This window comes from Equus caballus, chromosome 19 (assembly GCF_041296265.1).
Source record: "Equus caballus isolate H_3958 breed thoroughbred chromosome 19, TB-T2T, whole genome shotgun sequence".
Classification (NCBI taxonomy): Eukaryota; Metazoa; Chordata; class Mammalia; order Perissodactyla; family Equidae; genus Equus; species Equus caballus.
The window spans coordinates 47,061,559-47,078,805 of record NC_091702.1 but is presented as its reverse complement, the minus strand read 5'-3'; the positions used below and the strand labels follow the sequence as shown (position 1 = coordinate 47,078,805).

Sequence of the window (17,247 nt, the reverse complement as noted above, 5' to 3'; positions counted from 1 at the left end):
TTTCTTCATAATTGAGACTCCCCTTCGCAACAATATTTATTAAGTTATGATTCATGTCTCCACTCTCTTAGTCCTCTTCCTTCTTCATATCTTAAACTTTTTGATAGGTTAAGGCTTATTTATGGAATTTCTGTCTTACTTCTTGTCAGATTATCTATTCTTAATTCAGAACAATTTAGTGTTATACTTATTACTTAAAGATGCATTTTTTTTTTTTTAGAAAAAATAGAGTTTATTTTTTAGAGCAGTTTTAAGTTCATGGAAAAATGGAGCAAAGGATACAGAATTCCCATATACCTCCCCATACACAACCTCCCCAATGTCAACATCCCACGCCAGAATGTTACGTTTCTTATAACTGGTGAACCTACACTGATAACTTTATTATCCCTCAAAGTGCGTAGCTTACAATAGAGTTCACTCTTGGTGTTGTACATTCTGTGGGTTTTGATAAATATTTAATGGCATATATCCACCACTATAATATCATACAGAATAGTTTCACTGCCCTAAAAATCCTCTGTGCTCTGCTGTTCATCCCTCCCTCTCCTCTAATCGCTGGCAACCACTGATCTTTTTACTGTCTCCATAGTTTCACCTTTTCCAGGTGTTACACAGTTGGAATCACACTACAGCCTTTTCAGATTGGCTTATTTCACTTAGTAATATACATTTAAGGTTCTTCTATGTCTTTTCATGGCTTGGTAGCTCATTTCTTTTTAGGATAATAATATTCCATTGTCTGGATGTACTGCAGTTTATTTATGCATTCACCTATTGTAGAACATTTTAGTGGCTTCCAAGTTTTGGCATTTATAAATAAAGCTGCTATAAACATCCAGGTACAGTTTTTTGTGTGGACATCAGTTTTCAACTCCTTTCAGTAGCTTCCAAAGTGTGTGATTGCTGGATTGTATGGGAAGAATATGTTTAGTTTTACAAGAAACTACCAAACTGTCTTCCAAAGTGACTGTACCATTTTCATCCCACCAGCAATGAATGAGAGCTCCTGTTGCTTCAAATCCTTGTCAGCATTTGGTGTTGTCAGTGTTCTAGATTTTCACCATTCTAATAGGTGTGTAGTGGTATCTCATTGTTGTTTTAATTTGCAACTCTCTAATGACATATGATGTTGAGCATCTTTTCATATGCTTATCTGACATCTCTATATCTTCTTTGCTGATTTTTTGATCAAGTTGTTTGTTTTCTTACTGTTGAATTTTAAGTGTTCTTTATATATTTTGGATAACAGTCCTTTATCAAGTATGTCACTCCCAAATATTTTCTTCCAGTCTGTGGAAAGATGCATTTTAAAGTGTAGCATGCCAAGTCTCTCATGATTTCCTTCGGTATTGTTTTGTTTTTTAAAATTCATTTTATCAAATTTGATAATTTACCATGTTGGTATCTTAGTTGGGCTTAAATTAAGATATTTTATTGATATATCTATAATTTAACTTGGAGATTATTATAATCATAATGTATTTCTGCAAGGTCAGAGAATATCTGCTCAGACTTCATTTTTGCCATTGAAATTCGGCGGTGCTCTTAGTACGCCCTACATATTCCCTAGGAACTGCTTTATTGAGTCTTATTCTTTGGTAACAGCTTTGTTGAGATATAATTTACATGCCATAAAATTTACTCTTTAAAAGTGTACAACTCAGTGGGCTTTAGTATATTCACAGTGCTCACCACTATCTATTTTTAGAAATTTTCATCACTCCCAAAGAAATCCCATATCCCTTTGCAGTCACTCCCCTTCGTTGTCTCCCCACCAAGCCTGGTAACCACTAATATACTTTCTGTCTTTATGAATTTGTGTATTCTAGGCATTTCATATAAATGGAATCATATATGTGTGGTCTTTTGCAACTGGCTTCTTTCACTTAGCATGTTTTCAAGGTTCATTCATGTTGTAGAATATATCAGAACTTTCTTACTTTTTATTGCCAAATAGTCTTCCAATGTATGGGTATACCCATTTTACTTTTCTGTTCATCAAGTGATGGACATTTGGGTTGTTTTCACTTTTTGACTATTGCGAATAATGCTGCTACAAACATTTTTTGTCTCAGCTCAAGCTGCTATAACAAACACCATAGCCTGAATGGCTTAAACAACAACCTTCATTTCTCACAATTCTGCAGGCTGGAAGTCTAAGGTCAGGATGCCAGCATGATCGGGTTTTTGGTGAGGGCCTTCTTCCTGATTGGCAGATGACCCTCTTTTGCTATTTTCTCACCTGGCTCTGTTCTCTTCATCTTTTAAGGGCACTGATCTCATCTTGGGAGCTCTACCCTTATGACCTCATCTAAACCTAGTTACCTCTCATCTGACCCCACCTCCAGATACCATCACATTGAGAATTAGGGCTTTAAAATATATGAATTTTGGGGGGACATTTTGTCCATAGAATTTTTGTACAAGTTTTTGTGTAGACATATGTTTCATGTCTTTTGGGTGTAGACCTTCCCGGAAGTGAAATTTCTGGCTCATACGGTAGCTCTAACTTTTTTGAGGTACTGCAAAACTTTTCCCCAGTGGTTGTATCATTTTATATTCTAACTGGCAATGTATGAGGGTTCCATTTTCTCCACAGTCTGGCCAACACTTGTTATTGTCTGTCGTTTTTTTTATTTTAGTTATCTTAGTGGGTACGAAGTGGTATCTCATTATGATTTTGATTTGCATTTTCTTAATGACTAGTGATTTTGAGCATCTTTTTGTGTCCTTTTATGTCCTATATATGTCTACTTTGGAGAAACATCTTTTCAAATCCTTTACCTATTTGTAAATCGGGTTATTTGTTTTTATTGTTGAGTAGTAAAAGTTGTTTAATATTCTAGATACAAGTCCCCTATCATTTAAATGATTTGCAAATATTTTCTCCCATTCTATAGTTGTCATCTCACTTTTTTAATGGCATTGCTGATTTTTTTAAATTTTTGCAATATATTGCTGTATTATTTGTAAAGAATGACTGTTTTTGATTTCCTTTCCATTTCTATGTTTATCCTCATTTCTTTTCCTCACTTTATTTTGATGACCAGGAAGAGTTCTAAATAATACATCGAATAGAAGTGGTGACAGAACATATATCTGATTTTTGGTTTATTTTGTTTTATACTACTTCTAAGGAGAGTGACTGTTGTGTTTCTTCGCTGTGAATACTGTTGATTTCTGAGTTCAGAATAAGCCTGTTTATAATGGTAAGGGGAAAATCCCTTTATTTCTCTTTCAAGGATTAAAAACAATGAAAACTGGAAGTAAGAGTCTCTATTCTGCCAAGAATGTCTAACCATACCAAATCTTCTTTGTGACTATGTAACATTTTGTATTTTAGTTATCTCTGTAGATTGCCCTTTCATTATGCAGTAACAGAAACTTCTTTCTTTTCAGTAACAAATTGTGGTTCTATTAATTTGTGTTGGTGGATGAGCACCATCATTGCATGCCATGTTTTTACTTTTTTCCCTGTAGTTTCATCAGTAAATTTGACTTTAAAAGTATAATGTTTAATTACTTAATCGTTTAATCAAAGAGTTACTATTTTCTTTTTTTTTAATAAGGAAATGAGTGAATTCTATCTTCTTCCAAAGTATTTAAGACATCAGAAAGTAATATGAAAGCCAAAGCTTGTCAAATCTCAAATCAGATATAAAAACTAACATCTCGAGTGTTTCTGTCTCTCTAAAAATTGCGAAGTCAGAAGACCTCAGTACAAAAGTAATATTTTTCAGAAGAGTGGATAAAATAGATGACATGGAAGTGGATGAAATAGATGAATTTTCGAAAGATCCTTCACAAGCCTCCCTTTTGGTGCATTTCACAATATCCAAGACACTATGACTGAGAATGTGCTGTCCTTGTTTGTGGAATCAATTAGCGGCCTGTCAGAAGCCAATGGCAACTTCAGGGTGGAAGTAATACCCAATATTAAAATTGCTGGCTTCATTTTTCTCAAAAATATTGGTAAGACGGACAATAGTTTTTAATCCTTCATTTGCAAATTGTAGTTGTATCTTATTTTGAGATTCCAGGTATCCCTCAATGGGTCTTCTTTAAAAGTTGTGCTCTTTCTAACTCTCAGTAAGAGAATCGTGTGGGAATCTATGTATTATTACTCCTGGTGCTGCTAATAACTAACATTTATCAAGTGCTTGCTCTCTGTCAAGTATTCTGCTAAGTTTTTACTTACTTTCTGTCTTAACATATAGCACCATGACATAGGCACTATTATTATCTCCCATTTTACAAATGAATAAATCTGGGCTTAGAGAGGATTAAATTACTTGCTCACAGTCACACAGCTAGTAAGTGTTTGAGTCATAATTCCAAATCAGACATTCTGATTTCTGAGTGTATTTTCTTAACCACTGTGTATGTGCCCTCAAATCTCCAAAGAGTTTTATTAGTAATTGGACCTTATTTTTATGATAATGGCATGTACAAATAGAGACCAAGATATGGTGAAGTTAGTAGGGGGAATGAAGTGAAATAAGATTTAGCAAAGATTATTATATTACAACCATTATTACCATTATCAGCTTACAAAGTGGCTGTACACACTTGATTTCATTTGGAGAGGTAACTGTTGATCCATGCTCCCAAAATGATCACAAATGGAGGTCACTGTTAAAGATAGCTGTGCGCCCAGGGTAGGCAATGTGGGATAGTGGGAAGCTGACACTGTGAAATATAACTTTACATAGAAATTTTGCATCTAAATTTTAAATCCTAGTTATAGCCTCAAAGTCAACTTCCTTTGTAAAATCTGTTTTCTTCCAATATGAAATGAAATTACAGTACCAATAAACTGGTTTTCATTTGTAGATGTCAGGATATTCGTTACTGTTTGTCACAGACACCACAAAATTCAGCAACTTCAGATTTTTCCAAGACTTCTGGAACTGACAAGAACCATTAAGATTGAGAATCTGCCACCTCATGTTGATAATAATTATGTAACAATTGTCTTTGGAAACCCCCAAAATGGAGAAGGAGTAACCAATGTCTAGTATTTCCTGGAAGAGTGTTCAGCCCCGGTTGAGTTTTCTGACTACAAAGGTAATTAATTTCTCTTCTTTCTTCCTGTTTAAGGTTATTATTAACCATTTCATGCATGACTGACGTTAGATTAGGGGCCACTCAGGTGATTAGGAAATCCATCAAAGCCACCACATTCTTACTGGGATAGGCTATGAATTAACTCAAGGCTTTGAACAGGTCTCTGTGGAGATCTAGCTAAAAGAATTTGTTTTTTAGCAGTAATAAAAAAAACTAACAACAAAAAACTTCCTTTGACCTCCCATTTCCCTGTGCCATGTTAAATGGTCATACTTCACCTGCACATCCCCTCCCAGCTGTGATCCATAAGAAGAGGTGGTGAAGCCAAAAAGTATCTCTGAAACTATAGGTGGGGATGGAAGACTGGAGGGGAAAGAGAGTGCGGTCAAGAGGAGAGAAGCAGGTATTAGGATCTTCCTCATGGAGCTTCAGTGGCAACCAGTCAGGTGGAAAAGCCAAAAATTGAGACACTATCTAGAAAGAAAAGGAGCTTACATTTCAGTAGTGATTTAAGAAGCTAATAGTCGTGGCACTAGACTGAAATGATACCTGATTCTTAGTATAGCAATGAATTGATACCACTGGGTATTTTTAATTGGTACCTTGTGAGAAGACTTAGTTTAGGACTGGTATCCCTCACTTAGCGACTTCTGCATTTAAAACTGTCTAATTCTTAGGACTGAAACCAGCCTTCCCAACTTTCCGAATTTGAAGGCCCCGTGTCTCTCACACACTTCTCATCTAGTTCTTAATGCTACTGTTGACATCTAGAGAGCCTTTATAAAAAAAAAACAGTTAGACATTGTTATACTCTAGAAAATGGCTAATGGTTAAGCATATTCAATCTTTCCGGAGATAACGTGCAAGTTGGGCCGACTCAGAGCCTCAATCTGCACTCCAGCAATTAGTGAACTAAAGAAACCAAGAGAGGAGGCAGGGTGATATAAAGTGCAGTGCAGCATTTTATAAACTTTTTTTTTAACAACAACACATCATTAAAAAAAATATATAGATAGATATATAATATCCGAACCCATCTTATATGAAAATGAAGGTGTTTGTAGCAATTTTGGAGAATGTTTTGTTGCAACATGTGCATTTCTCATTAAGGAACTGATGCACTCTATTTTCTATTCTATTTTAACATATATATATGCATATTTATAATTTTCCATTAAGACCCTTAAAATTCGTACCCCTGGCGTAGTGGTTAGAGGTTGAATTTCAGCAATGACTTTGCCAGAAAGGGTTAGGAGGTAGGGGTTTTAGTCTTATCCCCACTCTCTCCATCAGCCTGCCTCTTCAAGTCATGCTGAAGAAGCATACAATCTGTATTAGTTTTCTATTGCTGCATACCAAATGACCCCAAAGTTTAGTGGCTTTACGTAACAAACATTTGTCCTCTTATACTTTTGTGGGTCAGGAATTTGGGAACAGCTTAGCTGGGTGATTCTAACTCAGGATCTCTCATGAGTTTGCTATCAAGATGTTGGTTGGGGCTGCAGTCATCACAAGTCTTGACAGGGGCTGGAGAGTCTGCTTCTAAGCTCACTCACATGGCTGCTGCCAGAGACCTCAGTTCCTTGCTATGAGGGCATCTCCACTGGGGGTTCATGACATGGCAGTGGCTTCTCCTATAGTGAGTTATCTGAGGAAGGGAAGGAAGGAAAGCTGTAGTGATGTTTGTAACCTAGCCTCAGAAGTGACATGGCATCACTTCTGCCATCTTCTGTTGGTCGCACAGACCAATCTTGATACAATATGGAAGAAGACTATACAAAGGTGTGATTACCAGGAAGTAGGGATCATTGGGCGCCATCTTACTTGCACAGTCAAGAAAATACAGCTTTAAGACAATCTCCCTTCATCACCCCCTACTTCTGGCCAGATTGTCACACCTAAGCCCTCTGTATAGAAATTCTGGAGCACCACTGACCTTTAGAGTCCCAAAGGCATATATCCAAAATCTTCTAGAGTATACTAGCTGGATAGCAATAGCAAAGTTACTTTCTGATTCTCTGTTTCCTCATTTAAAAAGTGAAGATAAAATCTATCTCACGGGGTCATTGTGAAGATTAAATTAAATGGGGTAATATTTGTAAAATATCTGACACACAACAGGTATTCACTAAATAAAGCTCTTACAATTATCAAATTAGGCAAAAATGGAAAACACAAGTTACTAATTTGATTCGAAATAATAGATATGAATTGCATTTTAGATGGTGGTATGTCTCAGCAGATGCAGAGATAAACTGCCATTATTAAATGAGATTTAAATAGTTCAGTGTCCTTTGTTTTGGTGTTGTTATCACCTCTGACATAAGAGTACTGGAATAAACTATTTCTACTGGGTAAAATGTATTTGAAAATAGGTTAGCGAATTCAATTAAGAAAAATATGCCTCCCACCCCACCACAAAAAAACCCAAAAACCACAAAACAGTTTCTCTAGAAGTAAAATCAGACCACTAAGTGATGGCCCATCTTCTGCTTCCTGGGAACTCACCATCTCATTGACCCATTCCACCTTAGGATGGTTCTAATTATTTTTTAAAATTTAGCTTTACATTAAGCCCAAATATGTTTTACTGTAGTTCTACCCATTAGTCCTTGTTCTTCCACTTAAAGTTGTAGAAGTCAATCCTTTTATTATGAGACAGCTCTTCAGTGCTTGCTTGGCAGCTCATCTACTAACATTGGAACAATACAGGGAAGATTAGTGTGGCCCCTGTGCAAGGACGACACGTATGTTCCTGAAGCGTTCCATATTTTTATCACAAGAAAAAAATTTTGTAACTATGGATGGTGATGGATTCTAGACTTATTGTGGTGATCAATTTACAATATATACAAATATTGAATCATTATGTTGTACACCTGAAACTAATATAATGTTGTTTGTCAATTATGCCTTAATAAAAAACAGAATTAAAAAAATTGGAGAGAAAAAAGATAATGAAGGAGTTACGAAAACTGCAGCAGTTGTCAGGATCCTTAGGAACGCTGAAGGCCCGTGGGCATTCAGTGACTCAGACAGGTCTTTACCTCAAGAGACCAGTGCTGCCCTTGCTGGCTTAACAACATCATCTCAGTTTTTGGATCTTCAAAGATCACCAGATTGGTGTTTACCACATCTAGATCAAAATCTGAAGATAAAAGTGATTTTAACCTGGGGAAAACTGAACGAGCTCTGTAGAAGATTTATAGTTAAATAATACTTATACCAAGATCAAACTTGCCCTACCCAAGCAGGTGTCAATCTCACAGGCATTGATTGATCAGGAGCAGGGGTCAGAAAACTTTAGCCTGTGGGCCGAATCCAGCCCGTCATCTGTTTTTGTAAATAAAATTTTATTGGAACACACACAGACACACACACAAACACACAAGGTTGCCCTTTAAATGTTTAAGGGCAACTATTATGTCCCGTTCCCTGCATCCCACCCCACTCGTTACTCTACCTCTGCAAGTTAAACAGACTCAGTTCCTTTTGTATATCTTCACGTGACATGGTTTTGAGTCCTTTCACAACCTCAGTTTCTTGCTTCTGAACATGTCTAGTTTTCATAATCCCTTTGCAAAGTTTGGCGCCTTGAACTAAACACAATACCCCAGGCGTTGCCTGTTTTTACCAATGAAAAGTAGCATAGGGTTATTATTCATCAAACACATTTGTGTTACTATGTTTCTATAGTTAGAGTCCCAAATCATTATTACGTTTTTTTAAAGCAGCTTTGGTTTTCCAGAAAAATTCAGCAGAAAGTCAAGGGAATTCTCCTATGCCCCCTGCCCCTGAGACAGTTTTCCCTAATATTAACTTCTTGCATTAGTGTTGTGCATTTGTTACAATTGATGAAAAATATTGATATATTATTATTAACTAAAGTTAATTACATTAGAATTCACTGTTTTGTGGTTCTATGGGTTTTGACAAATGCACAATGTCATGTGTCCACAATTACGGTTTCATACAGAATAATTTCAGTGCCCTAAAAATTCCCTATGTTCCACTTATTCATCCCTCCCTCCCTCCTCCAAACCCCTGGCAACCACTGATCTTTTCCTGTCTCCGTAGTTTTGCCTTTCCCAGCATGTCTTAGAGTTGGAATCACACAATTTGTGGCCTTTCAGCCTGACTCTTTCACTTAGCAATATGCATTGAAGTTTCCTCCATGTCTTTTCATGGCTTGATAGTTCATTTCTTTGTATCTCTGAATAGTATTCTACTTTATGGAAGTACCACAGTTTATTTATCCATTCACCTATTGAAGGACATCTTGGTTGCTTCCAAGTTGACAATTATGAATAAAGTTATATTGCTGCTATTAACATTCCTGTGCAGGTTGTGTGTAGATTTAAGTTCGAAGTTCATTTGGGTAAATACCAAGGAGCATGCATGCTGAGTCCTATGGTAAGAGCATATTTAATTTTGTAGGAAACCTCCAAACCATCTTCCAAAGCGGCTATACCATTCTGCATTCCTGCTAGCAATGAATGGGAACTCTTGTTGCTCCATGTCCTTGCCAGAGTTTGGTGACCTTTTTTTTTCTTAAACACAGCTACATCGCTGTTGATTTGTACTGAGTTGACTGTCAACCAAAATCCCTTAGATGCTTTTACTCAATTTAGTTGCTAAGCCATGTTCTCTTTCTCTCTAACTTGTGCAGTTTTTCTTTGCATTTCCTTTGGTGCTCTTCCTTTCCTTTGGTGCTTCTCGCAGATCTCTGGGGTCTCTTGTATTTATTAGGTGCACTCATAATTCAACCGCTGTATTTATTACTGTTAAGGACTCACATTTACAACCTCCTCCAGACGATTTCCTTTGGGAGACTGAAGGTCTGGAGCCTGGAGGTTCTAGGCAACTGACATTCATCTCCCAACCAGGATGGCCCATAGATGGTAACTAACCACCAGGAAGGTGCAAGAACCCAGCTCCTTTGCCTCAAGGTTGGGACAACACTGTGATGCAATTTATATATTCCAGGGCTCCTTGTAGGGTCAGGAAGAGGCCAGGCTTAACCTAAAACCACATTCTGTATCTTCATCTCTCACTTCCTACAGGTTTCTCCTGAGGGCACAACTGTAATAAATCACTTGCACGTGAATCGCCATCTCAGGCTCTGCGTCTAGGGAATCTGACCTAATTTTATGACTTCTTTTGATTACAGCACACACTTGTTTTTAACATTTTTGACTGTTGTAACTATTCCTTTTTGTAATGGTATTGGCTTTACTTCTAGTAGGTTATTTCAAATTGCTTAAGCATTATTGTTTCTATTTATTGTATCTCTGAGGGCTAGATTTTTTCAAGGAAAAAAGTTACCTTTCCAATATTATAATAGATGTCAATGTGAAAATGGGATTAACTTTTAAAAACTTCACTGCAAAGTAAACATGAATGGAACAGATCTATTCTGTTAGGTGAGGATTAGCCCTATTGCATTCATGAATGTCACATCTTTCATTGAGCTGCTTGACAGTGGTACCATTTGAGGTAGAGACACTGTATTTCAGAGTCTTATTAGTATCAGGATTTCTTTTGGTGCCAAAGATTTTGTCTGAATGATATCTCCCTTTCATTTTTTATTTTTTAGTGGTAGACACCTGCTTGGCCAAAAAGTTTGTCTTCAACGAAAGGTCCATCTCTGTGTTTCCATATTATATGTCTTTGGGCATAGCCTTGCATGGAAAGAAGACAGCCTGAGACAGTTGCCAGCACCTTCCTGGTGGTCCTGGATCCTCTCATATGAAAGCTCTTGCAGAGAAAGCATCACCTGATTGGAATGACAAATTTTAAAAGGGGAAAGTGTCACTGTGAGATAAGATGGCCCCAGGTCACCTGTAAGGGGCTGGAGGTAACACTCAGGTCTGCAGCCACCTAACTCACTTAAGGAGCAAAAGTCAATGTCATCAAGACCTGGAAAGAAGATGTTTCTAAAACATTCTCCCGTATCATGTCTAAATGTCAAGTCACCAAATAAAATGTGAAGCCAGTGGTATGAGAGGACATAAAAATAGCATAGAGAATGATAGGATTTTGATTGAGTCTGGTATATTCAAGGAGATGGTCATAATAATAGGTTGTTTGCAGGATGCAAAAAGAATTGTAAGAAAATTAAAGACATCAACTAAAACATTGAAAAGAAAAAACACAATTTGACAGAGAATGTGGCGATTCTTCGGGAAGCTTTTCTAGTCTTCACTTCAGTGTTTTGAAAGAGTCTACACACATGGAATTCTCAGAGTGGGAGGTCATTGATAACGCTTTCACGAAACATACCAGACTGCGTGCAGGAGACTGTAAAGCGAAGAATGAAGTCCCTGAGCAATGAAAAGGGCCGCTCCAAGAGCCATTCCCAGTCCTTCTGGAGTTTTCTGTTTGTTACAGAAAGCAGAGTGTGGAAAATTCTCTAAGACTATTTTAAGCAGAGAAAATTCTTATCCTTTTTGAGCTAGACCAGGCTTGCAAATACCCTTCATTTCATGGGTTTCCTCTGATCAAATCATGGTTGTTGACTAGAGCTCTGTGTTGAGAAAGATCCTGAGACTGTATCTGGGTTGATTGAGAAAGAGTGCTGATACCAATTATATTGTCTGTCAGAGATGCAGGGGGCAGCAGTGGAAGGGTGACACAGGCCATGTTTTTACCATTCATAAGTGTGAGAACGTTGTCAGGTAGATGGACTCCTCTTCCTTGACTCTGTGAAGAGCAGATTAAAGTACTGTGTCCTTTATTAGCTAGTAGTTTGGCTCTGAGCAAGTGGCTTCATCCCTTTGCACACTGGTTTCCTTGTCAGGAGAATGAAGTTTCTGAACTGGATGATCTGTGATGACCCTTCAAATTCTAAAATTCTGTGACTGATGAATACTCAAACCACCAGTGCATTCTTGTGGAGGACTGAGGGGTGTGTCTTAGTTTGGGTTCCCCGAGAAGAGGACTGAAACAGGATTCAAGTGCAAGTGATTCAGTAGGAAAGTAAAGGACACTGATAGGGTGTGTTATCAAATCAGTTACCACTTAATCCCATTGGGGAAACTCAGAGCAAGTCCCATCTGGGAGGCAAGGTTGCTGGAGTACTTTTACACCAACTCCTGTCAATGGTTGGATGAGGGCTTGGGCAGTTGGAAGGATGGCTTAATTTACCTGCACTTCCTCTTGGCTGCACAGACAAACAAAGCAGGCTTTGGCACTCCAGCAAGCCCTCAGGCAAGAATTACAGTTGTAAATATGACCGGGCATCCTTAAATAGTAAGAGCCAGGGATATGGACAGGATATGCAAGGCTAGGATTCTTGGGGGGGAATGAGTCAAAGAGCTCACCGACATTTGGGGTATTAAATACAATTGAGACTCAAATGTGATAATAAATTGTTTGCTTTTGAATCATGGGTTGAGTTAGATAAGTCTGTGAAATCTAATGGTTATTTTCTCTTTGGATACCTATGAGGAAAGTCCTCAGATAGCATTGCCTGGTAATGCTTTTTCCTGTTTTCTCAACAGTCAGGAGACCAAGGCAACAGGAAAGATCACCTTTCAAACATAAATGTTATAGCCTCAACCCAAACCAAAGAAGGTCTGAACCTTGTGTTGATACGTGGGGATGTTTTATGTCTCACGGTAAGTGGTGCTATTTAGTAAATCCACCAGGGAAAAATGGGATCTAACTGGTAGTGTGATTTAAGGTCAAAGATTAAGATCATCTAAATTTGCGAAGTTAAATCCACCTGAGGATTTAACTCATGCAGGGCTGTATTTACTATCCCCTACATTTATTCATGTGTACTCATAGGAAGAGATCCAAGTTTAACCACAAACCAGGGTGTGCAAATCCACCCCTTTTATTTCTCTGTAGCCTATTTTGACCTACTTTCAACCCAGTTCTGTTTTTCTCTCTTGTTCCCATTAGCATTAATGGGGAAGACATATGTACGTCACATTGTAATATCACCCTTCACAAAAACACCCTGTTGCTCCTGCCTGAGCACTTTCCCAGACAGAGGCACAATGAGGAGGGAGAAAGGTCACAGTACAGGTACTACATGCTCAGCCAGGATCTTGCCTGCCTCTCCCCTCCTACCACTTCCTTTTCCTTGGAATCACCAGTTAGCAGGAGATGCAGGCCCTATATCCCATCCCTATTGACATCCATGACACTGAATATTGGCTGCACGTCAGAATCATCTGGGAACTTTTAAAAATGTGGAAGCCCAGGCCCCATCCCTAGAGATCCTGATTTTAATTGGTCAGGTCTGTGGTCTAGCTATCAGTAGTTTTTGAAGGTGTTCTAGGTGATTCTAATATGCAGCTAGGGCTGAGAATTACTGATTTGGATTGTTCTTCAGAATTCTATAGCACCCACCATTTTGACACTTGATATTTACCTTCAGAGGGCACACAATCCAGACTAATAGACAGAGAACCCTTCTGAGAAATTTGGAGACTCATGGATTATGAGCCACTGGAAATATTCTTTGCTTTTGTTGCAGCTACTGAGATGGCAGAGGAGAGACAAGCCAGCCGCTTTCTTCATGTTCTCTAGAGTAAATAGAGTCCTTAGACTTTTAGAGATGGGTTCAGGACCTTGTCCTCAGATCTGCAGGTTGAGAAGTTGAATCTTATCATTTACCCAGACTTGATCTGACTCACACTAATCAAACTCAAGAGACCTGGTTATAAAACTGGAATTGTAGTTATTTAATGTGCAATGAGAATGATCATTGCCATGGAACCAGGAATAGTGAGATCCACATGAGTCACTGTGATGAGATTGCTTAGTGAGTACAATCAGACCAGAAAAGAACTGGATGACACAAAAGACAGTGAGTTTCTCTTTCAGTCTAGGAGGGGGTATAGAGTAGTGGTGACACAGACCAACTCTAAAAGCCAGTTCTGGCGGGGATCAAATACCACTCTACCACTGACCAGCCATTGATCTTGGTCCACATCCCCTTTATACCTCAGTGTCCTTGTCTATAAATATGGATGATGACAATATTAGGATTGTTTTGAGCATCTTCATGGTACATGGTAAAAATGAAAGCTATCATCATCATCCACTCACAATGGACCACTTTAAATTTTACCTTACCCAACCAGTACTACAATTTAATTGAGATAAACATTACTCACCCTCATCTCATAGATCAGGAAACCAAAGTCTTTCCACTGCATAGTCTGCTAAATTGATTATTAAACTCTTGCCAACTCAGGTCAGGGTGCCTATTCTCACCATTGGATGGTACTGTGTAAACTTTGGACTGTGTAACCTCTTTAACTCTTTCTTCTCTGAGTTGCTTTTCCCATCCAATTCATTACCAGGCCTCCTTTCACAAGGACTCATGTGCATTCCCTTTCCTTTTCATTCCTGCAGTCACCTCTCAGTACTGCCCTAGCCTACTCACCTTTAGTGTCTGTCACCCTCCAATATGTCTTCTACATTGCTGTTTGATGCATATTCTAAAAACATTGTTTTATCAGGTGCTCCCCTGCACAAAAATCTTTAATGGCTCCCTACTGCCTATAGGATCAAGCCCAAAAAAATGTGACTTTCAGAGTCCGCCATCATCTGGCCCCAAATCTCTTCCCAGCCCTGTCTCTCACTATCAAAACCCTCCTGTGGCTCAATTGGACTCCTCTCTGACCTTTCTCAATTCTTGGTCTTTTCTTAGATGTTTCACCCCCCTAGAATGCCTTACTGCCTTGTTTCTACCTGTCCCAGTAACATCCATTCTTCAAGCTTGTCTTAAATCCTTATCCCCTTAGTAAAGCTCTTACTAACCAGTCCAGTCTAAACGATTCCTACCATTTTTTGAAATTCTATAGCAATTAATATTTGTATATTTAACACAGTTTCTCTTGGTTATCTTGAACTGATTTAAGCATTAAATCAGACTATTTTACTTTTTTACATGTTGATGTATTGCTTCCCCAAACTGTAGGAATCAGTAAGTAGAGAGTGAGGCTGCAAGTGGGAGTGAAGAGAAAGTAGGCTGGATCTAGTTTTTTTGTTTTTGTTTTTGTTTTTGTTTTTGTTTTTGGAAGCATCCCTCATTCTTGCCACTGCAGGGGGCTTCTCAGGTCTTGATATCAGTTTATGCTAACTAACCTTGTATAAGATGGAGGTGTACCCATGGATGCCAATTATTCACTTAGAGTGAGAAATGCAACTATTACGTGGCCCAGAGACATAGACACCTTTTAATTTATGAGGAAGAGATCCCCAAGGAACCAGAATACTCAAAATCCACATGATCAGAGCATTCTCCCCTCCAAACCTGAACACAAAATTGGAATAAATGGAGTTGCATGAATTGAATGTCTAATATCTTTTGACATCAGCTATGACCCCATCTCACCAAAGGGATGGCCTCAGTGCAGACATTGGAGAACTCAATGCCTCTGGACAGGCTTGAATAAACCCTGCCTCCCTCCACCTCAGTGCCCTTCGTTTGTACAGGCCTTCAGGGCTGACCAGATGCCACTTCACATGGACCTATTCTTTCTTTAGTAGTTAATGAAGTCAAAACAATTACTCTCAGTTCCAGCCTAAAAGCAAATCTCTCTCTTCCTCAGTCTCTCTCAATTTTTCTATGTTTTTGTCTCAGTCATTCTCACCATCTTTTGCTTTCTGCCTCTACCTTTCACTCTCAATTTCCTTCTTTCTTTGTCTCTCTCTCTCTGTCTCTGGTCTCTTTTTCACTCATTTTCACAGCTCTGCTCCAACTTATTACATGTTGACTTGACAGTAGTGGCTAATATATTTTCTTCATTTCTAGGTTTTGTGAGTCACCTCAGTATGGCATTAAGTACTAATAACAGATTGTAAGTTCCTTGAGGGTAGAGCTGACAGGTCTGTATGATAGGCAAACATATCTTGTGCATTACCCTGTAGTACTTAGCAAGTCATAGGTGCTCAATCATTACTTACTGATTCAATCTAACAAATTGTTTCTGTTTTCCTTAAGGCTGATGTCATTGTCAACACTGTTCCCACTGATCTTCAGCTTGGAAGAGGACCACTATCTCAGGCTCTTTTGATGAAAGCTGGTCCAATGCTCCAGAAAGAGTTAAATGCCACCAAGCAGGGAGCAGAGGAGGAAGTGGGTAGCATACTCATGACAAGTGGCTGCGATCTGGACTGCAAAGCTGTGCTCCATGTCGTGGCTCCAGGCTGGGATAATGGAGCAAGATCTTTGCAGGTAGAGAAAGACCCTAGTTCTCTGCTTCATTTAATAGCCTTGGTAATCTTCTTCTGGCATGATGTAGATCAGTGGTATTCAACCAAAGTGAGTTTGTCTTCCAGGGGACGTTGGCTTTTGATAACTGCTCCTGGTAACTAGACAGTAGAGGCCAGGGATTCTGCTAAATATCCTATAAAGCGTACTCCAGGCTCCACAGGAAAGAATGATCTGGGCCAGGTTGAGAAACCCTAGTATTGATTGAACCCTGTCTATTTATTGAAATCTTTATTATATTCCGTGGACAGTCCATCACAACTACCAGTTATTTCAGAGTAACTGACTCTCAAAAGTAGTAACAATCATTGGGGTTCTCCAGGAATGGTGTCTGAAGATTCGTGTAATAATCCTTAAGTACAACAAAGAGATGTGGCCAGAGCTGTGGTGAGGAATGAAGACGGGTCAGTGTCCTTTTTTTTTTAAAAAAAAAAAAATTATCTTTATTTTATTGAGGTCATATTGGTTTATAATGTTGCAAAATTTCTGGTGTACATTATTATTTATCAATTTCTGTATATACTGCATCATGTATACTACCAATAGTCTAATTTTTGTCCATTACCATATATATGTGCTCTTTTACCCCTTTTGCCCACCCCCTTACCCCCTTCCCCTCTGGTAACCACTAATCTGTTCTCTTTGTCTATGTGTTTGTTTATCCTCCACATATATGTGAGATCATGTGGTGTATGTTTTCTCTGTCTGGCTTATTTCACTTGACGTAATATTCTCAAGGTCCATCCTTGTTGTTGCAAATGGGATGATTTTGTCTTTTTTATGGCTGAATAGTATTCCATTCTGTAAATATACCACATCTTCTGTATCCATTCGTCCCTTGATGAGCAACTGAGTTGCTTCCGTGTCTTGGCTATTGTGAGTAATGCTGCAGTGAACATAGTGATGCATAAATCTCTTTGTGTTGTTGATTTCAAGTTCTT

General features: G+C 38.4%; 1 protein-coding gene and 1 non-coding gene across 8 annotated transcripts in view; both read left to right on the top strand.

The window, feature by feature from the left end:
• PARP15 (poly(ADP-ribose) polymerase family member 15) overlaps window positions 1-17,247 on the top strand; it is a 61,570-nt gene that overhangs the window by 6,335 nt on the left and 37,988 nt on the right. For 2 of the 7 annotated variants that reach the window (XM_014732850.3, XM_005601928.4), the window contains exons 2-5: window positions 3,573-3,975; window positions 4,837-5,070; window positions 12,573-12,689; window positions 16,037-16,270. In XM_014732850.3, coding sequence (XP_014588336.1) covers window positions 5,014-5,070; window positions 12,573-12,689; window positions 16,037-16,270 — 408 coding nt within the window. In that variant the 5' untranslated portion in view covers window positions 3,573-3,975; window positions 4,837-5,013. Of the gene's footprint in view, window positions 1-3,572; window positions 3,976-4,836; window positions 5,071-10,666; window positions 12,067-12,572; window positions 12,690-16,036; window positions 16,271-17,247 lie in introns of all 7 variants that reach the window. The other 5 variants (XM_005601929.4, XM_070243705.1, XM_070243706.1 and 2 more) reach the window with 4 other exon arrangements.
• On the top strand, window positions 7,740-7,845 carry LOC111769129 (U6 spliceosomal RNA). The gene has a single exon (XR_002801926.1). It is a non-coding gene; the product is annotated as a U6 spliceosomal RNA (small nuclear RNA).